At 41.2% G+C, this 24367-nt stretch overlaps 1 protein-coding gene across 1 annotated transcript in view; it reads right to left on the bottom strand.

Moving 5' to 3' along the window:
• CACNA2D3 (calcium voltage-gated channel auxiliary subunit alpha2delta 3) overlaps positions 1 to 24367 on the bottom strand; it is a 1049182-nt gene that overhangs the window by 247169 nt on the left and 777646 nt on the right. The window contains exons 15-16 of the mRNA XM_064274376.1: positions 9434 to 9505; positions 7711 to 7791 (exon numbers count right to left, since the gene is read on the bottom strand). Of these exons, the coding sequence (XP_064130446.1) occupies positions 7711 to 7791; positions 9434 to 9505 (153 nt within the window). The remainder of the gene's footprint in view (positions 1 to 7710; positions 7792 to 9433; positions 9506 to 24367) is intronic.

Consider the following 24367-nt stretch of genomic DNA (forward strand, 5'->3'; position numbering starts at 1 on the left):
CTGCTCTTTAGGTCTCGTACAGTTGATTGTTCTGAGGTGTACATTCCTCACTGGTCTTACTGTTCCTTTTACAGGCCAGTCTATTGTACGGTTATAATGCGATCTCCAGTTGGAGTGATTTCAGTTCCAAGTTTGAACGGTGTCTAAGGGCTACAGTCGAGGGGGTTCCACCAATCTTTATCAGACCAGCAAGCCTGGCCTTATTTATGAGTTTGAATTCTGTTCTACATTTCTCTCCAACTCTGTCTGTGACCTACTATTGTGGTCCCGGTCAGAGCGGCAGGTAGTGGTAGCCAGGCACCATCTAGTTCTTTTGGTCTCAGGCTAGGGTAGGCCATGGTTCATGTGGTCCATTAGTAATTTGGACTAATTGTTTCCTTGAGTCTTTGGTTTGCTTCACTCTTCTTTGCCACAGACAGGAAGAGACTTGTTGTGTCATAGATGGCCACTTACAAGCTTTTAAGACCCAGTTGCCATTCACCAATGTAGGATGTAGAACATTGCCTATATGGATTATGGTATGCCAATTGATCTAGATGTCCCCTGAGACTATGGTACCTAGCCCTCAAGCCCACTATCTGAGTTCTGGGAGGTGTATTGTTATGCTTAAGAAGTTTTCATTACTGTGTACTCTGTGCACACAACGGCATACATGGGTATATCTGCAGCACATACACATAAATATGTACGTGGGTATACTTCCATACACCCTCCCACCCCAGTTCAGCTTACATATCTACCTGTGTATCCACTAGCACAATGTTTGTTACTACTGCTGTTGTAGGTTTGTACATGTATTAGTATTTACCATTGTTGCCTTTTACTCTTACGTACTTTTCAGTATCTTCCTTTACCTTGATTTTGTCGTGCTGACTTCCCCCATTTGTATATTATCTCTCCCTTCACAAAAATCTTTTTTTTCACCAAAGTTAGCATGTATCTGCTATCTAGTTAGTGCTAGTTAGTGGTTTTCCCTCCCTCCCACTCCCATCCCTGGTAACCATCAAACCTTTTCTTGACTTTTAATAATAGTGGTCTGGTACAATATTTGTCCCTTTGTGATTGACTTATTTCACTCAGCATAACGTCCTCCAAGTTCATCCATGTTGTGAGATGTTTCTCGTATTTGCAGTTATTCTTTTAACATTGCATAGTATTCCATTGTGTGTACGTACCAGTTTGTTTATCCATTTATCCACTGATGGGCACTTAGGCTGTTTCTTTTTGCTATTATAAACAATGCTGCAGTGAACATGGGTGTGCATATGTATGTTCAGGTCACGGCTCTTATTTCTCTAGGATGTATACCTAGGAGTGGGATTGCTAGATCATATGGTATTTCTATTTCTAGCTTTTTGAGGAAGTGCCATATCATTTTCCATAGCGGCTGAACCATTTTACATTCATTCCCACCGGCAGTGTATAAGAGTTCCAATCTCCCCACAGCCTTTCCACCATTTGTTATTTTCTGTTTTTTTCGATCCTGCCACTATCACCAGTGTGAGATGATATGTCACCGTAGTTTAAATTTACACCTCTCTCATGGCTAGTGATCATGAGCATCTCTTCATTTGTTGGCTGCCTGGATGTTTTCTTTGGCAAAACGTTTGTTCATGTTCTTTGCCCATTTTTTTAATTGGGTTGTCTTTTTGTTGTTGAGTTGTTGAAATTTTCTACTAATTTTAGAGAGTAGATCCTTGTCAGATATGGCATAACCAAAAAATTTTTTCCCAGTCTGTGGGTTCTCTTTTTTCTCCTTTGGAAAAATCTTTCGATGAACATAAGTATTTGATTTTCAGGAGGTCTCAATCATCTAGTTAATCTTCTGCTGTTTGATAGTCTATTTATGTCATAGATTAGGGCTCCTAGGTTTGCTACTATTTTTCCTTCTATGATCTTTATTGTTTTAGATTTTACATTTAGGTTTTTGGTCCACTGTGAGTTAGTTTTTGTGTATGGTATGAGATATGGATCCTGTTTCATTTTTCCGCAGATGGATATCCACTTTTGCCAGCACGATTTGCTAAAAAGACTATCTTTTCCCCATTTAACGGATTTTGACTCTTTGTTGAAGATCAACTGTCCATAGGCAGATGGATTTATTTCTGGGTTCTCCATTCTGTTCCAATGTTCTTTGTGTCTATTGCGGTACCAGTACCAGGCTGTTTTGACTACTGTGGCTGTAGTTCTGAGACCAGGGAGTGTGAAGCCTCCTACTTTGTTCTTCTACTTCAGTAGTGCTTTACTTGTCTGGGGCTTGTTTCCTTTCCATATAAAGTTGCTGATTAGTTTTCCATTTCATTTAAGAATGTTGTTGGAATGTAGATTGAGATTACATTACATCTGAAGATCACTTTGGGTAGTGTTGTCATTTTTACAATGTTAAGTCTTCCTACCACGAGCACGGAGCCCTGGTGGCATAGTGGTTAAGAGCTCGGCTGCTAACCAAAATGTTGGCAGTTCCAATCTACCAGCCACACCTTGGAAACCCTATGGCACTGTTCTACTCTGTCCTATGAGTCAGAACCGAGTTGACGGCACACAACAACATCATGAGCATGTTATGTTTTCCCATTTAAGTAGGACTCTTTTGGTTTCTTGTGGTAGTGTTTTGTAGTTTTCTTTTTATAAGTCTTCTACATTCCTAAAGCCAAAACTCACTGCTGTTGACTCGATTCCAACTCATAGCAACCCTATAGGACAGAGTAGAACTCCCCTATAGGGTTTCCAAGGAGTGGCTGGCTGGTGGATTCAAACTGCCAATCTCTTTGGTTAGCAGCCAGGCTCTTAACCATTGCGCTACCGGGTATCCTTTATGTTCCTGGTTAGGTTTATTCCAAAGTATTTTATCTTTGGGGGAACTATTGTAAATGATATTGCTTTCCTGATTTCCTTTTTGGAGTTTTCTTGGGTAGTGTTGAGGAACCTGACTGATTTTTGTATGTTAATCTTGTACTCTGCAGTTTTGCTAAGTCCTTTTATTAATTTCTGTAGCTTTCTTACAGTCTCTGGGATTTCCTATGTATAGGATCATGTCATCTGCAAAAAGGAATAGTTTTACTTCTTCCTTACTAATCTGGGTGCCTTTTATTTCCCTATCTTGCTTTATTGCTCTAGCTAAGACTTCCAGTACAATATCGAATAAAAGTGGTGATAAAGCACATCCTTGTCTAGTTCCTGTTCTCAAGGTGAATGCTTTCAATCTCTCTCCATTGAGAATAATGTTAGCTCTTGGTTTTGTACATATGCTCATAATTATTCTTAGGAGTTTCCCTTATATTCCTACTTTGCTGAGAGTTTTTATCAAGAATGGGCATTAGACATTATCAAATACCTTTTCTGCATCGACTGAAATGATCATGTGATTCTTTTCCTCTGTTTAATTTATGTGGTGAATTACACTGATTGATTTTCTAATGTTAAACCATCCTTGCATACCTGGTATGAATCCCACTTGGTCATGGTGTATTCCTTTTTTGATATGCTGCTGAATTCTGTTAGCTAAGATTTTGTTGAAGATTTTTCCATCTATATTCCTGAGGAATATTAGTCTATAATTTCCTTTTTTAGTGATGTCTTTGCCTGTCTTTGGTATCAGGGTTATGCTGGCTTTATAGGCTGAATTTGGGAGTATTCCTTCCTTTTCTGTATTCCAGAATAGTTTGAGTAGGATTGGTGTTAGCTCTTCTCCAAACGTTTGATAGAATTTTCAAGTGAAGTCATCTAGGCAAGGTTTTTGTTGTTGCTGAGAGGTTTTTTGTTTGTTTGTTTGTTTAATGATCTCTTCAATTTCTTCTTTTGTTAAGGGTCTGTTTAAATGTTCTACTTCAGTTTGTGTTAGTTTAGGTAGGTAGTGTGTTTCTAGAAATTTGTTCATTTCGTCTAGGTCTTTAAAGTTGTTGGAATACAGTTTTTCATAGTGTTCTGTTATGATCCTTTTTTACCTCAATTGGCTCTGTTGTAAGGTCTTCCACCTCATTTGTTATTTTGGTTATTTGTTGCATCTTCTCATTCTTCCCCTTTGTCAATTTGGCCAGTGATTTGCCTATTTTATTGATCCTCTCAAAGAACAAACTTCTAGTCTTGTTGATTCTTTTTATTATTTTTCCGTTTTCTATTTCATTTATTTCTGCTCTAATCTTGTTGTTTCCTTTTTTTCTGGTGACTGTGGGCTTCTTTTGCTGTTCTTTTTCTACTCGTTTGAGTTGTAGGGCTAAGCTATGGATTTGGGCCCTTTCTTCTTTTTTGATGTATGTGTTTATTGTTATGAATTCTCCTCTGAGCACTGCTTTTGCTGCGTCACACAGGTTTTAGTATGCTATGTTTTCATTCTCATTTGATTCTAGGAACTTTTTTACTTCTTTTTTTTAATTGTACTTTAGAGGAAGGCTTTAGAACAAACTAGTTTCTCATTAAACAGCACACATACTGTTTTATGACATTAGTTAACAAACATGCGACATGTCAGCACTCTCCCTTCTTGACGTTGGGTTCCCCATTACCAGCTTTCCTGCCCCCTCCTGCCTTCTAGTCCTTGCTCCCTGGGCTGGTGTGCCCCTTTAGTCTCGTTTTATTTTATGGGCCTGTCGAACCTTTGGCTGAAGGGTGAACCTCGGGAGTGACTTCATTACTGAGCTAAAAGAGTGTCTGGGGTTTTACTTCATTTTTAATTACTTCTATTACCCAGTTATTTTTCAACAAGGGGTTATTCAGTTTCCATGTATTTGATTTTTTTCCCCCATTCTTCCTGTTATTGATTTCTAGTTTTATAGCTTTGTGGTCGGAGAAGAAAATGTCTAGTATTATTTTGATGTTTTTGAATTTATTGAGACTTATTTTATGGCTCAAGTTATGGTCTGTTCTGGAAAATGACCCATGTACGTTGGAGAAGAATGTATATTGTGCTGCTTCTGGGTGGAATGTTCTGTATATGTCTATGAAGTCAAGTTGATTAATTGTGGTATTTAGATCTTCCGTATATTTGTTTAGTATCTATTTGCTCTGTCCTTCATTGAAGTCAAGTTGATTAATTGTGCTATTTAGATCTTCCGTATATTTGTTTACTATCTATTCGCTTTGTCCTTCATTGAAAGTGGTGTGTTAAAGTCTCCTATTATTATTGTGGAACTGTAAATTTCTCTTTTCAATGCTGTTAGAGTTTATTTTATGTATTTTGGAGCTCTGTCATTGGGTGTACAGATGTTTATGATGGTTATGTCTTCTTTGTGGATTGTCCTTTTAATCATTATATAATATTCCTCCTTGTCTCCTATGATGTATTTTGATTTAAAGTCTATTTTATCACAGATTTATATTGTCATTCCTGCTCTTTCTGGTTACTTTTGCATAATATATATTTTTCCATTCTTTGGTTTTTAATCTATTTATGGCTTTGTGTCTAAGGTATAACTCTTGTAGGCAACATATTGATGGGTCATTTTTTTTTTTAATCCATTCTCCCACCATGTCTCTTAACTGCTGCATTAAACCATTTATGTTCAGTGTGATTACTAATAGGGATGAATATACTGTTGTCATTTTGTTGTGCTTTTTTACTGTGGCGTTGCCGTTTTCTTTGTTCTGCTTAATTTTCTACACTGAGTTCTTCTTGTTTATGAATATACTAGGGACTGCCAGAATGACGAACAAATCTGTCTTGGAAGAAGTACAGCTAGAAGGCTCCTTAGATGCAAGGATGGTGAGACTCTGCCTTACATACTTTGGACATGTTATCAGGAGGAACCAGTCCCTGGAGAAGGACATCATGCTTGGTCTCCTACTGTCCTGGGATTCCAATCTCATGTAAATTATCCTTCATAGTGTCCCATATAACTTCAGGCTTTCTTCTTTTTTTTTTCCCCCCCAATGTTTTTTCTGATTGTTTCTCAAACAAATTGGTGTTAAGAGATTTGTCCTCTATTTCAGTAATTCTTTCTCCCGTTGTTTCAATTCTACTTCTGTGTCCTTTGACTGAGTTATCCATTTCTGATATTTTATTGTTAATCTTCTGGATTTCTAGTTGCTGTTTTTGTATAATTTTCTATTTGTCTATTAAATTTGTCATTTTGTTCTTGTATTGTTTTCTTGCATTCGTCGAGGGTTTTGTCTGTGTTTCCTTGGTTATGTCTGTGTTTTCATTGATCTCTTTGAGGATCCTATATGTAAGCCTTCTGAATTTCTTATCAGGCAGTCCCAATGCCACCTCTTCCTTAGGAAGATTTTCTGCCCCTTTATTTTGGTCACTTGATTGAGCCACCTTTTCTTGTTTCTTTGTATAATTTGATATTGCCTGCTGTCTCCAAGACATTAAGGTTTTATTTTATTTATGATTTTGTTTTCTTTTGTTTTGTTCTGACAAATCAGAATGGGCATTCTCTCCAGTGAGAGAAGGGTGGGGTGAGTAGCTGGGAAGAGTGGGAGAGAAAAAGATTTTTAAAAAGTGGGAGAGGGGGCAGTATATTGCTCCAGGTTTGCTACATACCCTATCGGTCAGGTACTACCACTGGAGAGTCACCCTGTCTTTGGGTCCTGATATCCTCCCTGCTCTGCAAACGCTGAGATCTCTGAAGTTCTTGTTCTCCTTCCTGTACTTTCCCTCCTTAGCTCCAGTTTATGTCCTGCTCACTTTGCTTCACTCAGGGTACGTATTCACAATTTCTTTGTCTCCCATTCGAGTTCGTGATGTAGTCTTTCTACGGTCCTTACCTAGGGTCACTGCTGGATTTGTCTCAAAATGGCCAGCAAGGCACCTCTGCTCTGAATCTCTCTCTCTGCTCATTGTTGTCATTCAGTTTCTTTTTCCACTTGGCATTTGATCTAATTCTATAACTTTTCACTTGATGTTCAGGGTTCTAAGGTTGTCATTTGTATCTGTTACAATTTGTTTCTAAGATCTTTGCTGTAGAGGGACAGCGTGGTGCGTCTGAATAGGTCACCATCTTGAATCACAGCAGTAGGATTTTAGAGAGTTCTCATATTGGTTGGAGTTAAGATTGTTTTAGAAGATCATCAAAGGTTTTTATCTGTGTCGACGTGCATAGACTTGTATAGACTTCGGTAAACCCATACAAACCCAGGAGGGCCATATAGACCTGCTCAGATCTGCCGAGTTCCTGTTCTACAAAAAAATCAGTCCCCCAGAACGAGAGTAGAAAGACCTCTTTACTTTTCGTTCTCCCCATCACAACGCATACTGAGTTGAATACCATCCCTCCCCAAATTAATATCCACCCAGAACCTGTGAATGTGACCATATTTGCAAATAGGGTCTTTGCAGACATAAACAGGTTAACGTGAGACAATACTGGATTAGGGTGGGCCCTAAGTCCAATGACTGCTATCCTTATACGAAGAGTGAAATTTGGACATACAGACACAGGGGATACACGTGGGGAAAAAGGCCATGTGAAGATGAAGGTAGAGGTTGGAGAGATGCTTCCACAAGCCAAGGAAGACAAAGAATTCCTGGCAACCATCAGAAGCTAGGCAAGAGAGATGGATCAGATTCTCCCTCAGAGCCTCCAGAAGGAACTAACCCTGCTGAAACCTTGGTTTCTGACTTCTGGTCTCCTGAACTGTCAGAGAATGAATTTCTACTGTTTTAAGCCACCTAATTTGTGGTGACTTGTTACGGCAGTCCTAAGGAATTAATGCAAGAGGTTATGAAATAATCTAGGACATTTGTTCTTTCACTGTAAGGTGATACATTACCTTGTATTTGGGTATGGTTTTCAGAAGTTCTTTCACTGGGACATCTGTGCCAACCACACCGAGAAGAATGCCTTTTGATCTCTGTTGAAAATGAGCATTAAACAAAAACAACAGTAAGTTAACTTGATAGAAGAAACAAAACCATGTGAGAAGTCACAGATCACTGTCTGGTGCCTTCCCTAACTTTACAGAGATTGAGGTTCGAGGATTGAGGATTGAGGTTTAACCCATATCTCCAAGAGTGACCATCTATATCCCTGCCCCAACTCAAAATATTACTATACAAGGATATTAGCTTCTCAGGCCAAACATTAACTACTACAAAACCCAACAGAAATTCATACCAAGACACCCTAATAACATGCCTCTTCTCTTTCTCTTGAAAATTAAAAATTGACAAAAAGTTTCAGTAGCTAAGGACTACAATCAATCAGTTTCTCCTATGAAAGCTTTTTATAGGAAAGACTTAGCATGTTAACTGCTTTCTCAAATTACACCACCATCTGGTGCCCAGAAGAGAGATCCAATAGCCCTGAAATCTTCAGCAGGAAGTTGGAACCAAGGACTAAAGTGAAGGAATAGGCCTCCAGGCTTCCAGTTTCCAAGGCAGATGATCAATGTGATGAGCTGACACTATCTGGTGTCAGAAACACCAATGGGAAGAAGATACAAATTGATAAAGTCTATTGTTTCTTTTTGGGCTTATAGAGAGTTGAGCAGTGTCCTCTAAAATTCATGTCCACCTGGAACCACAGGATATAACTGTATTTGGAAATAGGTCTTTGAAGATGTAATTAGCCTAAGAGTTTGAGATGAAATCATCCTGTGATTTAGGTTAGGACCTTAATCCAGTGACTGGTGTCCTTATGACGAGAGGAGAGACATAAAGGGACACACAGAGAGAAGAAGGCCCTGTGAAGGCAGAGGCAGAGATGGGAGTGATGCTACCGCAAGCCAAAGACTACCCAGAGGCACCAGAAGCTGGAAGAGGTCGGGAAGGATTATCCCCTACAGCCTTCAGAAGGAGGATGAACCTGCCACACCTTGGTTTTACACTTCTGGACCCCAGAACTGTGAGAGCATAAATTTCTGTTCTTTTAGCCACCCAGTTTGTGGTACTCTGTTACAGCATCCCGGGGCACTAACAAAGCCTGGTCACTATAAATCTGGAAGGTCTTCCCACCATGGATTCTCTCTGGAGTTTGTCCTTCTAAGCGGTTAAGTGGTCATCTAACCTTAAATTTTGGAAGGGTGCTGAAGGTGCTGCATTCTCAGAATGATGCCTCCTTGAATTTTCCTCATCTATATTTGAATTAAAAAAAAAAAATTTTTTTTTTTTTTTTATATTTGAATTTAGGAGCCCTGGTGGCAGCAGTTAAATGTTTGGCTGCTAACTGAAAGGTTAGTGATTCAGACCCATCAGCTGCTCCGTGGGAGAAAAGACCTAGTGATCTGCTCCTGTAAAGACTGCAGCCTAGGAAACCCTATAGGGCAGTCCTACTCTTGTTTTACAGGGTCACTTTGAGTAGGAATTGACTCAATGGCACACAACAACAACAACATGTTTGATTTAGTGAGTCTATCTGCAGGAAGAAGCAATAAGGAAAACTTACAAACCCTCTATCCTTTAAAATAAAAAAAAAGGCAACAGAGTTTGAGTCAGAAGGGATCTGAGAAAACAACCCTTCTAGCATCGAGGACAGAGCATGGCCACTATACTCACGGTTTCGTTCTGCTTACTAAACACAGGCATGGCCACTGTGGTCATCAGGACGAGGCCCTGATCGTCAGCAAGCTGGGTGGAGAAAGAAAAACTGGTTACTGGGAGCTATATGGATGCCGCTGGTATGGAGGCCATCTCCCTTGAACAGCACATCCTTTGCTGAGCAGGGGCTATGAAGACAGGTTAAGTGTCCACTCAAGTCTTTGGCCCAGGAGGGAGCTCGCTGTCCCTCTACCTCCATTTGCAGATGAGGGCCCCAGCCTCCAGCTGGGAAAACAAGTTCAGTTGCCATCAATAACTCCAGCTGCTTTGTTTACTGCTTTCATCCATTTTAGTCGAAATAGGGCCTCGTTTGATCTTAGCGATTGGTTTTATTTTATTACCACAGATTGATTTTACACTTTTACTCCCCAGACATTTATGTTCATTCTAAGCAAAATTAATATTTCTTATTGAAAACCGAGGAACAGCTAGCATGAATGTGAGGAGCCTTGGGAGAGTCCACTGCTGAAAACGATGGAAGCTAGAAGCATGTATTCGCCCCAAGGTAGGCGAGTCAAGGCCCTTTTGGAAGTCCACTAATCTGAGTGCTAGTAACAAATGGAGACCAAACCAAACCAACAACAACCAAAAAAAAAAAAAGGCAAAATAAAAAATAACTGATCATCTGACCTCTAAAGTCATTGCGAAGAAGCCCACCATCTCTCCTGGAAGAATAACCCTTGTCATATGGCACATGTACCCCTTCTGAATTATGAAAAGACATATTGAGATCCATCATCACATTTGCTTTTCACACCATTTTGGGGACAGGCAGGGAACCCCTACTCTGCCCCAATAAGAAATGGGGAAACAGAATCCTGGAATGCAGTGGGCTCTGGTCCAAGACAAACCTGAGTCTGATTCGCAGCTTTGCAACTTTATAAACGGTATGACCTTAAGTTTCCATTTTCTTGTACAAAATAACATTAACTATTTCCCAGCATTGTTGTTGTGAAGATTACATGTGAAACTACCTAGCACGGGACCTGGTATATGGAAGCACTCTAGGATACTACTTTCCTTTCTTTGCCTTCAAGGTCACACAGCTGGTAAGTAAAACCAAACCTGTTGCTGATCAGTCAATTTAGACTCATAGTGACCCTGCAGCACAGAGTAGAACTGCCCCATAGGGTTTCCAAGAAGCAGCTGGTGGATTCAAACTGCCGACCTTTCGATTAACAGCTGAGCTCTTAACCACTGCACCACCAGGGCTTTGGCCAGTGAGTAGCAGAGTCCAAAGCCAGGCTAATACGCACCAAAAGAGGCCTGGCAAGTCTGCTGGGAGAAGGACACTTCCTGGTTTCACGGCCCATTCAAGCCTCAAATGAAGCAGTCCTTGAACTAGAAACCCACCATCCCAGTCTAGAGTCTTTTCTGGTGTTTGGGTACTCCTCCTTTATGGCTTTACCATCAGAAAACAGTCAGGTGTTGCTCCCTCAGCCTTCTTGGGAAGAGGCATTATAAAGAGAAGATCCAAAAGTCTAAGCATTTGAAGCTCCTAGAGATTGGCTGACCTGTTGGGTAAAGGTCTTTAAACTTGTCCCATCTTCTACCAACCCTGTTCTTTCAAAAGGTTCTTCAAGCTATAGAGCCTTGCTACTTGCTATGTGGTACACAGGACAGTAGCAACTGAATGCTTGTTAGAAATGCATAATCCCAGGCCCCACTCGGACCCACTGAATCCGAATCTTTATTTTAATAATTAGTATATATATTAAACACCACTTATCTGTCAGTTTGCTGTACTGTGGTGGCTTGTGTGTTGCTATGGTACCGGAAGCTATGCCACTGGTATTTCAAACACCAGCAGGGTCAACCACGGTGGACAGGTTTCAGCACAGCTTCCAGACTAAAACTAGGAAGAACGACCTGGTGATCTACTTCCAAAAATTAGCAAGTTAAAGCCCTATGGATCATAACAGAATATTACTGTCCAATATAGCTCAGGAAGATGAGCCCCCTAGATTGAAAGGCATTCAAAATACACAGTGGCTGCAACGATGGACTTAAGCATGCTAGTGATCACGAAGATGGTACAGGACCGTGCAACATTTCATTCTTTTGTACGTGGGGTCCCCATAAGTCAGAGCTGACTTGACATGCATATTAAACTTCACAGAGTATTGCTATAGGGCAATCCTTCCCACCTCACCTCCATCAATAATCAAGATAACTAAAGAGAAGCTGGCAGGTGTTGGAAACAACTCCCCAAAATATGTGCCATATCTATATCAAGATGAGTCTATATTCCCCCATGACAGGAAAACAAGGCAAGAATTTCATGGTCCTTCAAGGACTGGGAATTCATGGTAGTCACATGACTACTGGGAGCTGTCTGTCTTTGTCACAATATTAATAACCAGATAATATTAACTATGCGATGATGTTGACATTTATTGTTGCCAAGGGCCAAAGTTAACCAGTATATTAACAGTTTATGGAAACACGGTTCCAACATCTTGTTGAAAATACTTAAGAGTATACTATGGCTGCCACTGGGGACATGCAAGGCCATTTTCAAAGGACAAACCAACCCATGGTAAACATCTCTCTCAGAATTAGAGGTCTTCCCATATTTGGACTCCTTGATTAATTGTTAATGCTATGAAGAAAACTGACTTGAACTGATCCATAACCCTGGACAACTTCCAATGAACTCAAAAACTTCAAGCAATGCCAACATGTATCATGGATGAAATCAAAACATACCACAGACAATAATGAGAAATGAAGCTTTTTTTTTTTTTCTGCAACCAGTAAAAATCAGTTATAAATCACTCACAATTGTCCTGGCACAAACATGAGATCATGGGATACTAACTTTAAAATATTTAGCGAGAATATAGTATCAACTTCACTCGGGCTAATTCCAAGTGTAATTACTCCATCATTACCCAAAAAAAAAAAAAAAAGTCCCATAATACAGGAAAACCTATGAATGCCAGAACCTGTATAAAGTGGAAACCAGTCAGAGAAGGAAAACTCAAATATTTTCCACTAAAACGAATGAAAGAAAAGTGGTAAGACTGCACCCTGTCAGTGGCGGAAAACTTGCGAGACCCAGAAAGACAAGGCACTCCCGTTGAGTTCTGGCTCTCACAGGTTTCACTGTACCGCATGTCTCATGAACCCAGCCCCAGGTACACAAAGGAAATGCAGTGAGCTACGTCCAGCCCCCATTCGCACGTGGTGCTATGAATCTCAAATACCCTTCTCTGATGGGGGCAGGGGTGGTTCTGGCCCAACTTTACATTCCCCCATGACAAGCACAACAAGGCTAGAGCCCTAACCTGAAGGCACCCCAGTGTCTACCAGCACATCAGGGTGGCCGTGAGGGCTGTCAGGAGCCTGGAAATACCACTTGCTCAACATTTAAATGCTCTTCTGCCCCCTGCACCAGCAGCTCCATCATCCCTGGGGTCCACAGCTCTGGGCTCCGTGGATGTTAAAGCATTTCATGGAAAAGGAACATCAGTTTGCAAGATCATGTGCACTGTGAGCACTTTGTGATCAAAAGGCATTCTGTCCCCCTGCCACAGGAAACAGCAGCCAGGGGCAAAAGCTCTGTTTCCAGACCACCAAGCAGAAGTTATGCAGCCAACTGTGGCCAGGAACCCTCTATCCCCACACAGTAGGGGGTCCCTGCTTTTCTGTGGCCCCCCAACCTGTACCGGCTATTGAGGCAAGAGTCATCACTTATGATTCATACATGTGGCTTCCAAGAAAAATGCAGACACAGAGTCAACACTCATTTTCCAAAGGGTAGGGATGGGACAGGGGCTCACGCCATGGCCCATCTGGGCAAAATCCCATTCATTGAAGTCCAAGTGGGAATCCTAAAATGAACTGCCATTCAATCACCCTTGCCCAGGCTTTGAACAGGCCTCCCAATGGCTTGGTTGTGGTGCCGTGTTGTATAATAAGTGTATATTATTCCATATCCTTCATTTCCTATGTTACATAATGGGGACTGTTCTGGTATCAAAGGAAATGATGAATAATAATACTGAACATCTGGTTTATAAAACACAAACTTGCTCAACAGATTGACTGCTTCCTGTCAGCTCCCCCAGTTAACTGTGCATGTGGGCTCATATGAATATGCATTTGGATTCATGTCCAAGTACATGCAGCAATGCCAGTTCTTGACTCCCAATGCTTGATTAGTTCCCCCTGATGACCCGAGTCGGCAATCAGCACAGCCCACGGATGTGGCCCCAGATGGGACACCACCATATTTAGGGTCTAGGAATTTTGCCGCAGGTCTAGCTGTTTATTCTCTGATTCACTGATTCCCTCAATGAGCAATCCCTGAGCGTCAGCTACGTGCCAAGTTCCATGACATGTGCTGGGAAGACAACTTGGAATAAGACATGGGCCTTACCCCCAAGGAACCCAAGTCCATTTGGGGAGGCACAAAAGCTAATGTGGTAGAAGAGGAAGAGCCAGCTGGGGCTGGCACACTGGATCTCACTAAGGGTGAGGAGAGGCTACCCTTTACAGGTCTAACTTAAACTAACACAGAAACTTCCAGCATTTATTGTTTTCTGTCAGGGTTTGTTAGTTTCAGAATGCTTCCTGGAAGTCAGTTTGACAACATCAGGAACAAGCTCCCTGTTACAAATAGCTTCATTTCAGCTGCCTTCATCCCTAAGAACACCACCAATCATGTTTTTTTTTTTTCCCCCTCATGATTGGGTTACTTGAGTCATCAGCTTTCCATGTTTGCCCAAAAGAGTTTTCCCTTTTTGCCCCAATGAGCATCAACTGGATTTCTGAATCTTACAAGAGCAGAGTCCTGACTCACATAGGTGACAATTTTGGTAAATGATCCAGGTAACTCTAGAGACTCACTGAGGTGATCCAAGGGCCATACGCCACCCACACAGAGAAGGAACTTGTGAGGAACAGAAGGCCAAAGGGAAAGAGTCACAACATTCCTCCTCACGAGGGAGGAAATTGAGGAACCCACAAAGTACCCAGACACTGAATGGCAATGACCAGTCTTCATGATGACATAAGAAATATTTTTATTAGGATTTTATGTCAAGCTTTCACAATTAGAAGTTCGGCTGCTTTGAAAAATAATAGCCTAGGTGAGCAATGGGTAGGTGAGAAGTCACAGAGCCACAGGTTAGGGCTGTGCTAGGACAGAGATGCAAGAACCTGCGGGGAGAGAGACCAGAAGGGAGACAGGTTGCACGCAGGCACTGGTGCCTCAGGAGGCCCCTTTGCACTGGGACCAGTCCTGGCTACAGTGCTGCCGAGGTAACCGCCACCTCTGAAGGAAACCTGTCTTGCTCGCCTCCTTTCCATCTCTCCTTTCAAAGGAAGCCTTCCAGGGCTGGCGGCAGGACCCTTTACTTGTCCTGCACCTGGAGACCCCTGGGAGTGTATGCCAAACCCCAGAGAATGGAGGTGAGCTGGACCCTGGCTCCAAGAAGACATTCAAGTGAGTTAAGGGCAGCACAGTTGGCAGCCCACTCAAGGGCTGCCGGGTGGTTTTCAGCAGAGCTTCCTGCCAGAACTGCTCAACCCTGGAGGCTTGGGCTCAAAAGAAAGGTTGTGCGCAAATGGGGATCTCAGCTCAGGAAAGGGACTGGCTCTAAGTCAAGAAGGAAAGTCATTATTAACTCTCCTCAAATATCATACTTCTATATTTTGCTCCTCTTGGTTTTATAGATTTTACTTTCCTTATTAAAGTTGATCAACATATTGACTTTGTTAATACAGTAAACCATGTAAATGTAATACATAAAATACATATTTCATATATTTGTGCACACAGTTTGTGAGTACACGCTTGTGTTTGTGCCATGTGTCCCTTTCAACGCCTGTGAACACCAACTTGCACTACATGAAAAGACACTGCTACCCTCTAGTGGCAGGAAGGATGAACTGTAGGTACAAGGCCCAGGGAGACAAAAAGTTCTTTCTAGAGTATGGCCTTCACCAGTTAAAATGTGTTTAAAGGGTAGACCAAAACCAAAAAATCAAATTCATTTTCATCAAGTCAATTCTGACTCATAGCAACCCTACAGGGCAGAGTAAACTGCCCCATAGGATTTCCAAGGAGCAGCTGATGGATTCAAACTGTTGACCTTTTGGTTCACAGTAGAGCTCTCAACCACCGTACCATCAGAGCTTCAAATGGTAGAAAATGTGACTTAACTATCTATTCAGTTGAAGCAAAGGCAGGCTCTATTAACTATTAGATCTTTCAACAGCCTTTGCCTTGACAGGAAAGGTTTAGTGCTAAGAAGTGGAAACACACAGCTATGTACATCCTTAAATACCAGATGAAACAATTTGAAATGAGACCCATTGTTGAAATGTGCAGGATTTGACAATGAGCTGGAAGTATGGAGAAGGAGAGGTTCTTTCACATCCGCTTTCTCCAGTGCAGTGGATCAGAAGAGAAGCCAACCCCTTAGAGCATCCTCTCCTCTTGAGCCATTCTCTGGATAGCACACGGTGAGGGGCAACAGGAATAGTGTGCAAAGAGAAAAACAGTACCTGTGTCCATCCAGTTCTCACACTCCATGGTGAGGGGACGGCAGGATAGCAGAAAGTCATCAGAACAACACTGTACAAATTAGTTAGTAAGAGCACCAGGGAGAACAGCAGGGAAGCAAAGGTCTGGAAAAGGGGCATGAGATGACTGCATGGCTATGTGGAGACCCTCCACAGCACAAATTCCTAGACCTTTCCCTCCTACTCCTTGACCAAAACAGTCCTCTGTGTACCTATCCCTTTTAATGCCTATCTTCTTGCCACCCCCTCAAAAAAAATTCCTCATCCCACCCCCTTCCATCATCACAACACCCCCTATCCTCAATAAAAAACAAAAAAACCCAAACCCATTGCTGTCGAGTTGATTCCGACTCACGGCGACCCTCTACTGGATAGAGATATCAGGAAAAGAAACTATACTCAATGCTGCACTTTTACTGAGTACAAGCAGAAGGACGTTTTCTCCAGAAACACACCCCTGGTGGAAACAGATACTCTTCAGAGGGGGAACAAAGGCAAGAATTCACAGAAACGCAGCAAGTAAATTGCATTGGTACATCTCATGCCCCAAAGGCAAGCACATCGACGCTGTCTACTTGGCTAATAGTAACATTATCTAAGGCTGTGAATTTTACTTCCATATTCTTCAGAGTTCCACTGTTGTTACTGAGAATTATGAGACACGCCGGTGGCTTCAATTGTGGCCAGTTTTAAATGAGAAGCTTCAGATACATAAAAAAACAAAACAAACCCACTGCCATTGAGTCGATTCCGACTCATAGCCACCATATAGGACAGAGCAGAACTGTCCCATAGAGTTTTTCCAAGGAGCGCCTGGTGGATTCAAACCGCCGACCCTTTGGTTAAGCAGCTGTAGCACTTAACCACTACGCCACCAGGGTTTCCTTACATATGCACATTTAAAAATTCATTTACTCACTAATCTAAGCAGACATTTTGAAATGGGAAGGGAAAGAAAGACTAGTTTGTTTCAGTGATACAAACAGAAGACTCCTAAGTCACCAACGGTATTTACATTTGGGTATCTTTCTTTGATTAACTCTAAGAGTAATTCTACTAGAATTTTTTCTGAGAATTTTTATCCAGGTGCAGAACCTGCAGATAACCTCTGTGAAAACATTAAGGACTAAATCTCCATAGTCAACATGGATAGTTCTCAAAGAATAATTAGAAAATGAAGCAAGTTGCAGAAGGATACACACCGTATGAAACCATTTCTGTAAAAATTTAAACACAAAAAACAATGCTATATACTGGTTACAGGTACATACAGCTATTGACAAATCTATCCAACACAGATAGGTAGCATGCAAAGTTTTAGCTATCGGGTTCCCACAGAAAATCAACTGCATGTTCAAAGTGGGTGGTTTCAGGGGAGTGTAATAAAGAGGCTATTTACAAAGGTGTGGGCAGGATGCAGGGTGCCCCCAAAGGGGCGGTGCAGTGCCTGTGTGCTAGTCACAGTGGGGGCCTGTTATCATTCCTACACACAAGCAGAGATGGGGAAGGAGCAATTGCTGGGTCCCGAGATAGAGCAGCTCTGCGTCTAGAGGCATCTGGAGGCAGCTGTCACCTCCCAGTGAAGAACACAGTCAACCCATGGCAAGCTTGCTACTATTTGCAATGTTTCTTTTCATAATATGGTAAAATATTTGTATTTCCTAAATCTGGGTGGTGGGTACATAACTGTATTTCTTGAAATTATTCTCCTCTTTACATGTACTTAAAATTTTTAATACTAAGAACCTCCCATAAATTCTCACCTACAGAAAGCATTTTATAAATAAAGTCACCAATAGCTTATGCTTGCAATGAAGAGCAACGCCTTAAAAAAAAAAAACTTATTTAAAAAACCCCTTTTGGTATAAAGATCAAAATAATTCTTTAAACCAGGGTAACATTTTAGAGTGAAAATATTTATCAGAGTAAAGTTTCAATCTTCAGGGTTAAACATATTATATTTGGCGATAGAAATGCTGTATCTCTGTTAAGTATTTTGGATTTTTTTTTTAAATAACATTAGACTTAGAAAAGTCAGGCATTTTCTGAACAAGGAAAGCTGGTTCTTTCAATGTAAGAAGGATAAGTTGTCCATCTTTTATGACATGACTCAGATGAACCGCTGCCTTTAAAAATCTAGGCAAATGAAGAACACCAACCATTGTTTAGATTACCATTAGGCACTGGCATTTTTCAACATTTTTGCAGAGTGTCTGAATCCTAAATAATGTGAGGCACTAACAAAGTAGCAGTGGAGAAGAGGAACTAAGAAGAAAACTAACACCCAAGTAACAGTCCCCCTTGCTTTTGCACTTAGAAGTCTTGGTGAAATGGGTTCACTCAGTCCTTGAGAGAGCTACGGACATAATATTTTGCTTTTAGTCAAGACAGAATTCTCTTTCTCACTGAATCATTGTTGCTTGCCTCTGGTCTTGGGGGATCCTGAATGCTTTTGAGATTTCAATGTATTTTAAGTTGTGTAAATATGAAAGTAAACAGATTTTCCTCTTTGGGCTTTAACTGCATCTCGTATGAACTAGAGAGTTGGGCTTGTTTGTTCTCTTTTGTTCACAACCTTAAGAAAACTTTGTGAATGATAATGGGAGATAACATTGGAACATCTGTACAAGAATCTAAAAACAGCTTTCTCCTAATAAAATTGTTATAATTGACAGAAATTATTATGTTAAATTTTTTGGTGTTGCTAAAATATGTCAATAAGCAGTGAATATGTTTTGTAAGTAAATACCTAGATAAAGGAGGTGACTGTCTTTGACTGGGAACACCTATATCAATAAAGCCATGTGCAAGGCAATATTACAGATTAACATTTCTGAAAACTGTCTTAGGAAACTGCTATGTTTCGGGGGGCACAACATGCCTATTTCAAGAATACCCAGTCATCATGACAAAGAGAATTATCAGGGGGCACTGGCTTTTGCCCAGTATTCATGATGAGTTTTGGCACATAACTGATCCCTTCTTATGGCCGAGCATTTGCATTTTCACAAATGTGGCTGAGACACCTCCCAAATAGATGCCTGAAAACCCAGCCAAATGTCGGACCTTCGGGGCCCTGGGACAAAACCTTCCCCTTCTTTAAAGACCCCCTGGAAAGCTGCTTCCTCCATAAAACCTTCCCTAACTAAGTGGAAATGGCAACCAGATGTTCTCCAACTTCACTACAAAGATCATCATATTTACTCTATAACCGAAGATACCATCTAGGACCAAATTTGTGCAAATTGTTAATAACGCAAAGTCACCGAGCACTGCGGCGGGAAGGGACGCTGGGAAGACTGTGGATACTGTGAACTTCCAGGGCAGAAGCTGGGAGTGACTCTTTTTATCGATAGCATTTAACATAAAAAAAAAAATTTTTTTTTTTTTTTTACATAGAGCCTAGTATATAAGAAGTGTTCAGCAAATGGTCCTGGAATGAATTTATTCCAACCGGCCCTTTTATTTAATTTATAAATGAGGTTCAGACAGTAAAGAAAATCACAGTGAACTGGTATTAAAATTGGGACAAGACTCAAGGTTAGTGCTCTTATATATTTGCAGCCACTACTTGCTCATGGGGTTGTTTGGTTTTTGGGTTACTTGCTCATGGCTTCTCAGTGTCTTCGTATCCTGCACCCATGCCAGTGTGGTTAGGCTTAGACTGTAAGCAAGCTGTGAAAAGCTGGTGCCTACACGTTACTGCTAACCCTGGCGGCATAGTGGCTAAGTGCTACGGCTGCTAACCAAAGGGTCGGCAGTTCCAATCCGCCAGGCGCTCCTTGGCAACTCTATGGGGCAGCTCTACTCTGTCCTATCGGGTCGCTATGAGTCGGAACCGACTCGACAGCACTGGGTTTGGTTTACATGTTACTGCTGATAGCGCAGAAGGTTTATGGTGTCCGGTTGATGTCACAATGTGAAACAAAATATCTTTCTTTTTTTAACCAGATTAGTCGGGCATTGTGACTCCCACAGAGAAGCACAGAAAGGAGAAAAATACGAGCTCCAGAAGCAAACGGACCTGAATGAACATCCCAGAGCAGGCTACTCAGACTTGCTGAGTCGTTTTCATTTTATCCATCCTTCTTTCTATCTATTCATCCATCCACCCATCCATTCATCCTCCACTTCTCCACTGCCAAACACAGCTTAATTATTGCCAAACACTGCTTTAAATGTTTACATCTAATATATGGCTTTTTATCATTGAATTTAACACTGAGATAGACCTGGCCGTGTTTATGCTCATTTTACAGGTGCAGAAATTGAAGATAAAGCATCCAAGTACCTTGCTCCAGGTCACAGAAGGCAGTAGAGAAGGGATCTGAGCCTTGGCCTGCCTGATACTAGAGTCCCTGCCCTTATCATCCTGTCCTCAGCCTCCTGCTTTTTTAGAGCACGGAGACAAATGTCAGGTTTTGCCTTAAGCAGCTTAGAGTGCACTGAAAGAGGCAACTGAACAAATCATTCTTAAAATAGGAACAGCCCCAGAGTTTCCTGGGAGGAATAAGTGTAGTTGTACATAAAAGCATCTAGCACAGTGCTGGCACAGCAGATAGGTGCTCTTGATCTCCAAGGACCATTCCAGGTTCGAGGAATGTCAAAAGTTTCTTGGAAATCCACCACTGCTCTACCAACTTTCAACTTTATCTATCTCTCCATTCAAATGATATAAACTATCCCATGACAGACCGTTATGGCCTTAACAGCTGGAGTCCCAGGGTGCTTGGAGGTTTGGGGTCACCCAGAGATGCCTCAGAAAAGAGGCCTGATGATCTACTACTCTAACGCGTATGTGTCACCATGCATCGGAATCAACTCAAAGGCAATTGTTTTTTGTACTTTAGAGGGCAGTTTGGGGGTTAACTGTGGTTACGGGTATTAAAGGGGGTTGGGAAGGAAATTGTTGAGGAGAAAAGAGATCAGGCAAGAAAGGACAGACATTCAAGAGGCATCCAGCCTCCAAATCATCTAATGCGTCCCAGGCCTGGACAAATACCGATGGGTCCTATCCAAGCACACAGGACTCATGATTCATCAAGTGGTTCAATTTTGTGAGTCATTTTTGGAAAAAGAAAATCCATACCATGGCATTAGTTCTCTGCCTGACATTTTTCTACCTCATGAAACTAAGCTGGGTTTTCCAAAATCCTTCTAGTTAATTTGAAGGGATAAACATCTAACTTTCTGTTTTTGAACTGCTTGGTAGCCTTGCTGTGTGGGATTGCATGAACTGCTCCAGTTTACCCCAGAGGGTCATTTCAGTTGAATACTTTGGCATAAGATGTTCAGCAGCTCATAAGGAGCCATCATTCCAGTTCTCCTGGAACTGGGCTACATCTGTCTTTGTAATGAATATATATCCATTAATTGGGGGTCGGACCTGTAAATGGCACGACTGGAAAAAGGAGCAGGCCACTGAACTATGAGCAGACCAACAAATATGTGACTCTATTCAGTAAGAAAAACTAAAAAGGAGTCCTGGTGGTGCAGTGGTTAAGCACTCGGCTGCTAACCAGAGGTTGGTTGTTAGAACCCACCAGCTGCTCCACAGAAGACAGACGTGGCAGTCTACTTCTGTAAAGATACGCAGCCTTCGAAACCCTACAGGGTACTTCTAGCCTGTCACACCGGGTTGCTATGAGTTGGAATCGACTTGACAGCAATGGGTTTGGTTTTTTTGTTTGTTTTCTTTTCATTAAAATGGCCACTTTTCCAATTTTAATGTGTAGAAACAATACAGGTGGACAAATTCCATCAATGAAAATTAAAATTGTTTTGTATTTAAAGATGGTGACCAAAAAAAAGAAAGGAAGGAAGCAAAGGCTTTGCCTGTGAGAGCAGAGCTCATGTGTTTTCTCTTGAGTAACTCATGGTATTTAACCATTACTACTGATGTACAGGAAACCCCCTACCGTGAGGACCTAAAAAGTCAGATTAAAATCACTGATGATGATTTCACATTGATTTGACTTAAGATTTATATTTTGACATAGATTCGGTTTTCAAGTTTTTGTCATTGAAGTGCACTGACTTTGATTTGCCACTCTGCTGGGACCAACCGTGTTCGTCATTACCCTCTCATGTGCTCTCTCTTTCCCTCTCCTCTGAGCTCACAGAAACATAGTAACGCAATCAGAAAAACGATGCATTCTGAGTCAAGTACACACGTTCCGGGTTGCCTAATTCTTTACTCCATGAAGGTATTCCACGCAGTTGTCCTTGAAGCAATACCCTCTTACAAGGCCTTGATGATAAAATTTGGATTCGTGAATTGCTTTTGCAAGAAACATTTAGGGAGTCAAGGAATGGACACCGGGGTTTCAAATTGATCAAGAAATACGGGGAAGGACACCACAAAATGGCAATCCAATTCTTTGACTTCAAGATTGCCTTTAGAGTCAACAGAAATGACCTACAGTATTGCATCCAAAAGCGAGAAAATGAAAACATCAGGTGTCCTGAGTTGTCTCCTTCAAGACTGTCCCCAGGCTTAATATTCAACATGCTAATATCAATGCAATAATATCCCAGTTCGCTGGGCTCTTCTCAGTCCTCTGCCTTTCTTTCCATAGGAAAGAAGGCTGTGTATATTTCTTTGGGAATGTAAGAACAGTTGAGATCAAAACGTGTTTTTTTCAAAAGCCATTGTTTTAATTCAGATGTTCCCCTTACTTTCAAAAGAAAAGGCCGTTTCATTTTAGCAATGTTATGAGTAGAATCTGGATTGTTTTCAGGCCCCGAGAGAGACGTATTTTATAGTTGTTGTGCTTGATTCAAATGAATAGTATTAAAAAAAAAAAAATCACGTATCTTAAATAAATGAGAAGTTTTGAAATTTAAGACTTTGAATTCCTAAGACGCTAGAAACTAAGTTGGGGACTGGAAAATACTCACATAGTAGAGATTTTCAAGTCAATTCTTGGTTTTTGGCTTTACAAATACCTGGTTCTTTCCCCCTTTTTTTTTTTTTTTAAAGTATCAGAATGATTCAGTATTCCAAAACCATTTCTGCTTTATTTTTCTCAAATTGATCTATATTAAACAAGATATAACACTACTAGCACCATTAGAAGTATTACTGCTCCTTCCAGAGGCAGCATTACCTCCAGCGAGCACTTAGTGTGGGGGGCCCGGGGGCATTCTGCATGCGCTTCTCGGGACAGTGCTGAAGGGAGAAGAGTCTTCATCCCATTTATGATGAAGAGCGAACCAAGGCTTGGGGTGATGGTGCACAGCTCAAGGTAACCAGGGAGGGCTGGTGGGCTGGGCCTCAACTCTACCTCCAGCCAGCTCTGCGTCTCTGAACCACTGGGATCTCCCACCTCTGCTATCAGGGTGAAATACCTCCATTCTGATACAGTGAACACATGACAAAGTCCTAGACTGCTCCATAAGAACAGTCTCCAAATACCAAATTGGGCATCCTGCTTCATTTTTCACACTTTCAAGCCAAGGTGGCCCTTTCTTCCAACTGGTTCCTCCACTGGGGTTGAGTAAAATTCACAATACCTGCCACTTGGGGGGCAGTTCTTGAGTTTAACCAAGCACCTGCTGTTTTCCTGGATTTCCCAGGCTGGGATCAATGTTGCTCTAAGCATCTGCCACTGAATGGGCCTTTGGCTAGAAATCAAATAGTGATTTCTACTTCTGGTAAGAATTAACAATTACTGATAAATAAAGGTACTTTTTAGGCTTGTCCTACGCAAGACAGCGAGTCATCTATAAATTGTTATCCTTCTGATTAGAGCTGCCTGTACCAAGAATCGACACGACTGTATGTATACTTTCACAACCAAGTTTGGGTTTTCCACTCTTCCATTTGATTGTTTCTGGGGAAAGTTGGACTCAGCCAACAATTGTTAGGTTAACCCTTGTTAGCCTATTCTATTTAATATATTTATTAACAATGCATTTAGTTCATTATTATTATAAATATAATCATTTACTTATAAAAACAACAGAGGCTCATTGTACAGGATTTGAAAACTACATAAATGTATTAAGAAGAAACAAAATAAATACTTGTCCTTCTACCACCAGCAAATGTTCACTGTTAAACATGTCTATGTTCAGCTGTTTGTACGTGTACACAGACACACAAGTACACAATAGAAGCATAATGTACACCCAACGTTATATTCTGATTTTAAACTTACCTTCCATTCTCACATTATTAAATCTCCTTTTAACCCATCGTTCTGTAATGGCTTGCTAATATTCCACCCATTGGAGGTGCAGTAGCTTTTGCAAGCACTTTCCTATTGCTGGGTATTTTGGCTCTTCTTATCCTTATTATAACTAAAATAAATAAAATCGCAAGTAACTGACCAACTTAGACTACATCCCCCAAAA

The sequence above is a fragment of the Loxodonta africana genome, chromosome 22, assembly GCF_030014295.1.
Source record: "Loxodonta africana isolate mLoxAfr1 chromosome 22, mLoxAfr1.hap2, whole genome shotgun sequence".
In the NCBI taxonomy this organism is placed as follows: domain Eukaryota; kingdom Metazoa; phylum Chordata; class Mammalia; order Proboscidea; family Elephantidae; genus Loxodonta; species Loxodonta africana.